The 10,937-nt window shown below is 31.7% G+C and overlaps 1 protein-coding gene across 1 annotated transcript in view; it reads left to right on the forward strand.

Moving 5' to 3' along the window:
- Positions 1–8,908, forward strand: part of NGR-A35 (neuropeptide receptor A35) — a 50,199-nt gene extending 41,291 nt beyond the window's left edge. Inside the window, exons 2-8 of the mRNA XM_013322555.1 lie at positions 2,744–2,886; positions 3,784–4,010; positions 5,772–5,877; positions 7,459–7,556; positions 7,722–7,890; positions 8,016–8,137; positions 8,587–8,908. Of these exons, the coding sequence (XP_013178009.1) occupies positions 2,744–2,886; positions 3,784–4,010; positions 5,772–5,877; positions 7,459–7,556; positions 7,722–7,890; positions 8,016–8,137; positions 8,587–8,781 (1,060 nt within the window). The 3' untranslated portion in view covers positions 8,782–8,908. The remainder of the gene's footprint in view (positions 1–2,743; positions 2,887–3,783; positions 4,011–5,771; positions 5,878–7,458; positions 7,557–7,721; positions 7,891–8,015; positions 8,138–8,586) is intronic.
- Positions 8,909–10,937: the final 2,029 nt, after the last annotated feature.

A 10,937-nucleotide genomic window follows, 5' to 3' on the forward strand; every position in this document is an offset into this window, starting at 1 on the left:
GGCTAATGCATTTCCTATGTGTTTTTGAAGTGTGTATGTTGAGGCCTTTCAAAGATTTAAATGATTTATTGCACTGTGTACATGTATGGATCGCGTTCGACGTGCCATCACAAGATTGGGTCACGGCCAGCATTCACTAAAGTTAAAAATAAGCACAAAAAGAATAACTTAAAACAAATTAAAAACACAATAAAGTAACCAAAATAAATAAAGTGGACACTGAACATATAAAAAAGACTGTCAAAATATGACGGCTGCTTGTTTTCGTGGCAAGACGCATGCGTCGTTACGTCGGTGCGTCATGAGAAGGTCCTGCGATTGGACGCTGCAGTGGCCGAGACCTAGCGACGCATGCCGTCGCTAAGACAATCGATGGCGGCCTTAGCAACCGCGTCTTGAAAATATCACACGCGGATCAGAGATTTTTAAACCAGAGCAGGCACGATGGTTGGAACGACAATAAAAAAAAACCGCATGCACACATAAGCAAAATATTTTGATGTAACCCAAAACGCAAGTCTGAACTGTCAGGAATTTAAACGACTTTAAAAATAAATATTTTATGTGACCTGAGCTTTCTTGTCACGTTTGACCTAATTGTTAAAAAAAAATTATACATATGCCTGCCTTTTTTTGAACAAGAACAGCTGAAAATCTAGTTAGAGCTCCCATGAATATTCCCAATGTGTAATTAATTGTAGATGCATTAAGGGGACGACAATGTTCTGTTCTTAAACTTGAGAATTTTAAACAGTATCTTATTTTTAAATCTCGTTGAAAATTGATATTGTTTTCAACTTTATAGCTAACAAATAACAACCCGAAATCGTCACAACTTGTGTAAGATTAAGAGCATAAAGATATTTATTTCTTTTAGTTACTTTTTCAAATAAAAATACATTTATAGAATTACGAGAATCGTTGTATAAATGTGTACAACGAGATATGATCGGGTGATCCTTCTATATCGGAGCACTTCAATAACATTTACACAATACATTGAACTTAACTCTAAGAAATATATTTCTTGAGATAAATTTCTTGCCATTATATATCTAATACGTAAGCGATTATTTAATAACAATAACGATAAAGTTGTATAAAAGTAAGAAATTATTTATTTAGTAAATAAAATAAGGCTTTACTTTGTTCAATTAACTTAAAGCTTTTTTATTTATTTAATTAATGAAATTAGAACACGTAAATGCTTAGCGCAGTCTAAACGAAGGTTTTCTTAATTAGTGATTAAATAAATTGCTTGTGCAACTGCTGACCAGTGGAAAATAAAGGTAAACTCAGAAATAAACCTCAACATTTGTTAATTAAAGCTTAGGGAAAAGAAATTCTAGGTGTACTTAAACTTCTACAAATAATTACGTAACAGTTATTTTATTGTCGAAGCATTTGGATATGATAAACTAACAAGTATATTTACCTATAATATCTATAAAATAATAAGTTAGCTTAGTTATGCGTTCGACATATATATTTTTATCAAAATATACTCTACAAGATATTATAATGAATTCAATTAATCTTATATATCTTAGTAATCTTTAGAGAAAACATACGTGACACTAAATTTATGTTTTATACAAAATTTATTTCGGCGGTCACAGAATCTAGAAGGCTAGATGTAAAGGAATTTAATATTAAATATCACGGTAATGTAGGTCTGTCGCAAAGGGACGGATGTCCTTACTTATGTTTTATAGCTCAATTTTTTCAACACATTGAATATTGTGATGGATAAAAAAGAAATTCCTACGTGATCAATAAAATTTTGTTACACCACAATTTATTTTCGATACATTCTTTAAATGTGTTTAAAATATTAAAATTCAATTTAACTACCGAGATCAAATACAGATTACAAACAGTATGTAACTCTTTTCGTCGAAGGGTCGTTTAATGAGAAAAAGTGTTTCTTAGGAATACTGTTTTCAAATGTAATGTAAATTATTAAATAGTATTAACTTAAATTATGTGGTACATCCATTTTTTTATTTAGTATTTTAGTTGGAACAAGGAATACGTTTGTGTTTTGAAGTTTACTTTATGATGCATTTAATTCATCACTAAGTTTGCACGAAGTGGATTTGTTAAGTACAACCGTTGTTAATTGACCACGACCTCCTGATGTAAAGAGGTAAAGCTTAGGTCGGCTCTCACTGAAGAGGAGAGACTCTACAATGGAAATCAATTAGTCCCGCACTGGGTCACCAGTAAATTATTACATTATTCAATGAAGCAATGTTTTGATGTTTGAAAAATGGATTCACAAATCACTTATATATATTTTTAGTTACACGTGATCTTTCTAACGCTAAGCTTTAGTCGACATGCAAGAAGGATCATTTACAATGCTCATGTCTTACCACACAAATTTACGTAAAAAATAATGGAAATTAAGCAATCGGAAATGAGGATTAACACAGGAAAAGATAAAAGAAATGTTTCGACATTAATCGGAGTTTAATGCTATTTTACAGGAAAAATCTTAACAAAATCGAGTAATAAATCTTTGTTGCAAATCTTTTGTAGAAGGTGCTAAGCTCACTTCCCAAGCTTTCTTTATTATTCGAAAATTTCAAATGTAACGAGTGTCATTTTTTCTCTCTTTTACAATATTAATAATGATTTGTGAGTAAGAGTCAATTGATTAAAGGTAGAGGCTTGAGCCGCTTTGAAGAGGAAGGTTTCATTTCATATTCGGTTAATGAGTCGGTTTGTATTGTTGCAGCGTGACCAATATCTTCCTGGTGAACCTGTCGGCAGCTGACCTGCTGGTCACTCTGTTCTGTATGCCGGTGCAGATCGCCAAGGCCGTCACGCTTCTCTGGCACTTCGGAGAGGTCATGTGCAAGACAGTCAACTTTCTTCAAGGTTTGTTATGAAGTATTTAAATAAAAGGAAGTGGAGTGCGTGATAATGTACTTAAAATTCTGATTCTAAAATGTTACTTAAAAGTACAAATAAATTTTCGACTATCTAGTCGCAATTCTGAATATACTGAAAATCTTATTATTCGATTTGCCGTGGATTTAAGCCTAAAATCCCCGTTCAAAACATATTGTTATATCAGTTTTGTGAAAGATGAAAGACAAGGATGACGATATATTTAATACAGAGATTTTGGTCTCACTAATGGTGAGTTTTGTAATATTACTTTACATTGGTACAGGCGGCACGTCTCGCGAGATGGGCGACGTTAATGGCACGTTCCATTACATTAGCTCCTACACCCTGAATAAATTATGTGTTCGATTATTTTACTGACGATAATCGAGAGATTAATCGTCCCCGATTCAATTATGTACAGGAATTTGTTAATGTCTTATCGTATATTTTGATTGCTAGTAGCTATGATTATATGAGAATTAATATTTAAAGTGACATATTTAAACATTCTTGAATAAAAAATTGGATTAAGCGCGGTGTAAACTGAAGGATACAATGGACATACAACATAGTCTAGGAAAAACAAATAGGCTACGTATGATCCCGGAACTGTGCGTGATTCATGTAGAATAAGTTTAATTTACATAATGGTAATTTCGGAACAGTTCTACTTGCTTTGACATTTGGCACTGATGAAGAACATAGTCTCGAATCACATATTTGATCACTTTATCCTTTTTTTATTCTGCGCAGACGAAGTAAAAAGCTTAGGCTAGTAGTTAATATAAATTAATATATAATAGTAACGACGTTTGTGTTTTACGGATAGCCTTCATAATAGTTTCCAATTCCAGCTACAAATGTATTGTGGTATGTTCCCAGGTGTGGCGGTGGCGTCCAGCGTGTTCACGATTACAGCCATGTCTGTAGACCGATACTTGGCCATCACGCAGTCACTACGACAGCCGTGGATGCCGTCGCGGCGAGGCGCCTGTCTCCTGCTCGCTGTGCTGTGGCTCGTCGCCCTCGCCATCTTTGCCCCTCTACTGGTCGTCGCCTCCGTCGAGAGGGAAGTCATCCCATTACTGTCCACAACTGAAAATGGGTCTGTGAGTATTATTATGTTTATTAATTAAAATATTGGTAGTTTTGAAAAGTGATGTTTGTTGTGAAACGCCTTGTCTGCTATTGTAAGCGATATGGGGATGAATAGTGAATAACCAATAAATACTTTATCTGGAAGAATTTAAGTTGCACTGCTACCCTGTAAAGTCTTTGTTTTAAGTGAAGTCGATTAAAACTGAACATAACAGAACTTACAACTGGTCTAATCTAGTTTTGGACTCACGACAAGTTCCGTTTCAATCCTACCTAACTTTTCTGAACAAGATCTTTTTTGCTGAACACAATATCTCTCACCCTCGAAGCATTTACCCAATGTTATTCAAATAAAACAACTTCTTGGAAATAATAATTGTACTTCGTGCATGAGTAGTTTTGCTCCCATCATCAAATTTACAGTCCGAGACTTTGATCTTTAATATCAAGAATTGTTTAATAAATATTTTAGCTTTGAAGAGATTCCCGTTAATATCGAGCTGTTATTAATTAAAATATCTTGTGATGTAACCTTTAGGTAATACGAGTATTTAAGCGCAATTCTGGAAAGTCTACGTTAAATTGGAAATACGCTGATTATTCAAGTAATTAACAAAGTATAGTTAAAGAGAATGTTATTATAGTTTGATAGTTAAAGTCACAGCCTACCCCATGACACAAGCAATTAACACTATATTACATCATCTGAACATTCATTTTGTTTTTTGTTATCGATAAAGTAAGGTGACATTCATTACCATTGTATCGTAATTTAAATTTACAATTCTGCTGTCTTTTATTTGTCAATTTAAGTTTTTTATTTTTTTATTTAATGTACAATATTTTAATATAAAATTTTATAATAGGTTAGGAAGTATTAATTCCAAGAACTACAGGCATTTGAATTGTTCTGGAAGTTAAATTGAATGCTTCCCTTTTGTAATCTGTACGGAACGCAAGCGGGAATTTCAAGTAGACCGGATTTAAATTTTACTGGAAGTTGATCGAAGTACATCGAATTTATTTAATAATTTAAATAAAATAATATAAATTGGAATTTAAAATAAGTACAATTACATTAATTAAAAGCAAATAAAAACATTCCTCGTACTTCTGTGGTTATTTAGGTGGACATAATTAAATTTATTAGTTCACCATTGTAGCATACAGCGTCCTTTACAAGAAAATTTTAAATGTAAATTGTAAATTAAAAAGAAAATTTAAAATTAATTTTCATTTATGCTGTTATTAATTATCCGATTTCGTGGAAGGTAGGTTAATCTACAATTTATATGTAAACAAGTACAAACGTCAACCAATGAATCTCATTACGAATAAAATACAAAATACAAATTTATTTTCCATTCGTCGTTAAAATTTGTCAGACTTTTACACTGTGATTTATTTTGATCTGATTAAACGAAATTGTATACGATTGTTGTGTTTTACAAAATTTTCTTTCAATGAAATTTAATCAAATGCCAACCATTGCCTTTGTTCAAGCTTGTTTTTTTTAATGTTACTGATGACATCATTTAAATAAAACATAGTACTTAAATCAATAATATTATAGACCTAAAATATATTTATTGCTTCATTTGGATTTTGAAAATTAAACGTGAAATGCGCAAAAGTTTACGCAAATGCACTATTTTCTTTAAGTGTTAAAATTTCACATTATTGCCTAGGCTTGTGAGTTATACAGTTGAGTTAATTTTATACATTAAAATCTGATAACCTTTTACTTAAACCAAATATATTTTGACTTCCAGGTGTGGGTGGAGAGCAGTATTGAGTTCTGCACAGAGAAGTGGCCAAACACCATAAACAAGGAACTGTTCGGAACGTTCAGCTTCATATTAGTCTATGCGGTACCAGGTTGGTTGGTTTTTAACATTATGTTTATTAAAAAATAAAAACGTAAGTTAATGGTAATTTAACTACACTTCTACGTACTATAAGTGGAAAACATCGAGTAGGAGGGCTGGTTAAAAAAATAGAGAGGTATTTTGTTATATTGAGATTTTCGGATTTGCTAGCCTAAGTACTTGGTGTCGAATTCAATATATTTAATGAATGCACTTATAAAATTAAGAAATTAAAATTGTAGATAAAGATTTTAATTGGATTGGCTTTAACGAGTTTTTCTCTCAAAGCTTATCGCAGATTTAAAAGCACTATATCAGGCTCGTGCATGCGAAAGCTATTTAAATGTCTAAAAGCTTCAATGGAAAATCAATCCATGTGATCCGACATACAGCGCGTGTTGACTACATACTTCAATAACTTGGATGTGGTATTTTATACTTACATATGAAATGAAAAAAGAAAGATAGAAAAATAAGATTAAACTATTTACGCAGGCATTCTTAATTGAAAAGTTTTATCTTTTTTTAAACATATCTTTTGGCAATGATGGAAATAAATATAATATGATTCAAAGACAATAAAAAAATTCTAAAATATCATTTATTTTCAGTAAAAAATCTGAACAAAGCAATGTTCTATCAAATAACAAATTTAATTAACAAAATGTATGATCGATTGGTGTTTTTATGTCTGGTCTAATGGAAATAAAACCTAACCATTGAATGAATAACGACACACCTTCGTAATATAGCTGTAGAGTTTCAGATGTATCGCTTTACTTTTCGAAATAATTACAAATATAAATTTAATTTATAAATATTTAATTAAACGCGTTGTATTCTTATATACGGTAAAAACGAGTAAACAAATGACAAAAAATTACATTTCTAGAGCCTCACTAAAGCAATGAATGTCGAAAATTTATCTTACTAATATTATAAATGCGAATCTTTGAATGGATACATGGATGTTTGTTAGAAGATCTCCAAAACAGATACACAAATCTCTCTGAAATTTGGTATAGATGTAGAACATAATATGGAAGTACACATACGCTACTAATTAAGTTTTTTTTTACTCCCGAGCGGACGGTGTCTCGGGCAACTGCTAGTATTTTATAAGTTGAATCTTATACAATTATGTATCATGGATATCTCGCGTGTCCGTTTATTTATCCATCCATTCTTTCGAAATTATTCTCAGTTTCTCGTATGTACAATTCTTGAGAACTCGCACGATTTAATACTGACTGGCACGGAATAGACAGACAAATTACACATCAAGGCTGTATGCAAGTTTGTATCGAAGCCTTGTTTTTATTAGAATTAGCTATTCTTGTAGAATTAAAATAGAATTTTAATATTGTATCATGCAACCCTTCTTACCTAAAGTGATGCGCTATTGCAGTTTTTTTTTCCGTACGGAATTTTTTTCTGGTCAAAACCATTATTTTATTTATTATTTATTTTGTATTGTTTGAAAGAAAATTTTAGGTTTACATAATTTTCCATGGATATTTGTTCTGTAATGAAGAATTTAATGTCCTAAAGTGATATGTTTACATTTTAAAATAATTTGTAAAATTTCCAGGTTCAATCGTGGTGGTATCGTATTCGCTAATGGGGCGACGGTTGTGCTCAGTGCTGCCACCTTTCGACCAAACGGAAGGCAGCGCCAACAGTCAACAGGTATTTTTACAAACCAGTTATATCCAAAGCTGGGGAATTTTTTGGTAAACTTTTGGAAAAAAAAGGTTAAGAACCAATACTTTAATAGTCGCTAAGATCACTTGACAGTAGTAATGCGAGATGCAATATCTTCGTTCGTTATCATCTGAACTAATTGTCTTACAGCGTTTGCGGCTGGTGCGCGAGAGAAAGAGAGTTGCATGGATCCTGTTGCTGCTGGCCGTACTATTCGCGCTGTGCTGGCTGCCCTACAATATTCTGCAATTACTTATAGATGTAAATGCAGTACAAGTGGAGTCTGGAGCTTTGTTTCTACCGTACACTTTGCTTCTTGGTAAATAACATTTAATTTCTCTATATGACTATTTGTCGTATCTTTAAAATAAATAAGAATTAATGAATAATGACTAGATGAAACGTTAACCCAAGTAATGATTGAACAAATATTGTAATTTTCAGGTCATGCGAATTCGGCCATCAACCCGATAGTGTACTGCCTGATGACGCGCAACTTCCGGCGCTCGCTGCGCAAGCTGCTCTGCCAAGACCCCGGTAACATACACTCTAGTACTCATTTCCACGTAAGTTGGCACTGATTGATCACTTTTATCACACAATAAATAAGGTGTTGAACCCAAAAGACGCCCGATTGTCATTTGTCACGCTCCTTGCATATTTATATGTTTGTTATCATCTGATAAAATGTATCTAGGGCCCCTTTTTGAATTTATTTTCGGAACACCAATTTTGTTTTCACACTCCTCACCAATGATAAAGATCCTTTAAAGCGCTACTACCATCATATTCATATTTTTCTGTTCATTATGATTGCTGTTATTAATGAAAACCCTAAAGTTTATGGATGTGATAAACAATAAGATTAATATAAGCAGTGTATATTAAGATGAACAATTTTAGTTATGTACAACCCTAATGTGTTCATTTAATTTATGAAATGTCAGCGTTTAAAGTGTTTAAACATGCTTATAGCTGATAAGTATTTTAATAAGTTCTTAATATTTGTCCATAGATGCAAGGCTTACGTCAAAAGTCCAACACGTCTAGCATGAGAACGTGCACAACAGTGACATTCCGCAGCAGCGGTAACCAGAGCGGGCGCGGCCACTCGCCCAACATACAGTACGGCAAGGTGCACCGCAACAACTCGCTACGGGAACCAGTCTGGAGGGACCGACATCAAGCACGCTCCGCGCAGTTCCTTTAGACTAAGTTCATAATTAAAATCAGTTTCCACTACGCAACGAGCCGCCCGACTCCGAGTCTTCAAATATATTCACATTCTGTTACCGATATTAGATGAAATACTCTTACTAAACGTTTTAAACAGTTACAACACACACCTTAGTATATTTAAACTGTCAAAAATTCTTGAACTAAGTCTTCGTTTCCCTAAACCTTTGACTAGTCTAGTAACCTCTACAAAAATGTGAAGGAACAATTATTGTAAATACATTCGTTAAACTTCGCTCCCGTGCGTCTTTTTTTTTGGCGCGATAGTGAGCTACAGTATGTGCAGACTACAAAGAAACTAAAACATCCAATGCACAGGCTAAAATTAATTTAAATTTAATTAATTAATGTTACTTTCTAGAGGTTCGTTACACGGCTTATGTGGAGTCGGACACGTCAGTGGAAATGGTACATTGCTCATAGAAATAGCAATCTCACAACACTAGGAAAAATTTATTTCAAAACTACTTACAGATATGTGTACTTTTGCACGTAAAATTCGTAATTGACCACCGAAATATATGTAGTTAAAATCAATGGTTTAGAAATAAATTGATTTAATTTCATTTAACAGCTACTAGAAGATGTACTTAGTGATTTCAAATTAGTGCAATCACATAAAATTGTATCGTAATATTTAATTTACGTTTTGTGAATATTTGCGTAAAAATTGTAACTTATTAAAATATAGGCAGTTTCTTCAGTACTGTGTGAAACTAAATGTCTTTTTTTAATTTGAAGTAAAATCTATGAAAAAGAAGGATTTGTAAATAATATTATTAGTATTTAAATATTTTGTAAAGAAGCAACGAATTAGATTTTACTAAATTTTCTTTTCATATATAAACAAGATATTGTATAATACATTACATCACAATGTAGTCTGTTTTATTAATTTCCATTTATTTGATACTATTTTATATTAAGTTTGTAATTCTTATGATATATTCTCGAATAGATTATTCTAATTTTCTTAATTTCCCAATTATATTTTCTTTCATATAACCAACATAACCGTAAAAGGCCTTGTACTTAAATTTGCCAGAGAATCTTACATTTATAAATTTTGTAATGAAAGTTGCAATAGTTGATATATTTTATTTTGTAGTATTTCAGAATAAGACATTATCTTCTAAAACTTTGTAAGCTTTAATTATTTTTCTAGTCATGTTTTGTTATTTTTGTCAGTAATTCTTTATAATTAAAGATATAATTGTTCAGAGCAGTACCATGTTTAGTTTCACAACAAAACTTTGACAAATTATTTAAAAATTGGTACCAATTTTTTAAATTGGATTTTAAAATAATGTTTATGTTGTGTTTATTATTTAAAATAACAGGTTTACGATGTTATTTAAAATAATAAGCTGACACAAATAATTAGATACTTTTAAATAAAACATGGAACGTAATGCAATCATTTTTATGTACATTTAAGAAATAAGAAATTTTATTGTAATTAGATAGTGTTGATTTTGTGATGAACAAAATAAATGATTTGTAAATACAAAATGTTCCTTTGTTATTCAATAACATAATTACACTACTGTTTACTTGCACACATTACATCTTCATGTTGTTATTTTTATACATCTGTAAGTAGCTTTGCTTTGGTTAACTTTAATATAGGTTCAATGCAGTCACGCATATTGTTATGTCTCTTGCTTAAAATATAATGTAAGATGAAAATATGTTTCTAAACAAGTGTCACTGCAGTCAAAACCCACAACTACACCTTCACAATGATACAAATAGTTTCCAGTTAAAACAACTTTGATAGCAATATATTTTGAACTCCCGCGTTGGCTAAGTAATAAAGATTTTATTAAAAACATATGAATGCTGTTTGCTTGATGTGAAAATAGAAAACATATTGAATAGAGTATCTTATAAATAAAACAAAAGAGGTAATCGTACAATAAAGAACTTTAATTACTATAGAAGTAGTGAAGTTTGAAACAAAGAACTTTATATATAGTTCTCATTTCCGGTGTCGGCTTTGAAGTTCGCTAAACGACATAGAGCTTAGACTTTTCATTAGACAGGAGCTTATTTGGTCTTATTATCTATGATTGGGCTTAATTACTAAACTGGACATGACAATAAAAGAAAATTACATGTTGAATGCCA

This window comes from Papilio xuthus, unplaced genomic scaffold (genome assembly GCF_000836235.2).
Source record: "Papilio xuthus unplaced genomic scaffold, Pxut_1.1 DF825928.1, whole genome shotgun sequence".
Classification (NCBI taxonomy): Eukaryota; Metazoa; Arthropoda; class Insecta; order Lepidoptera; family Papilionidae; genus Papilio; species Papilio xuthus.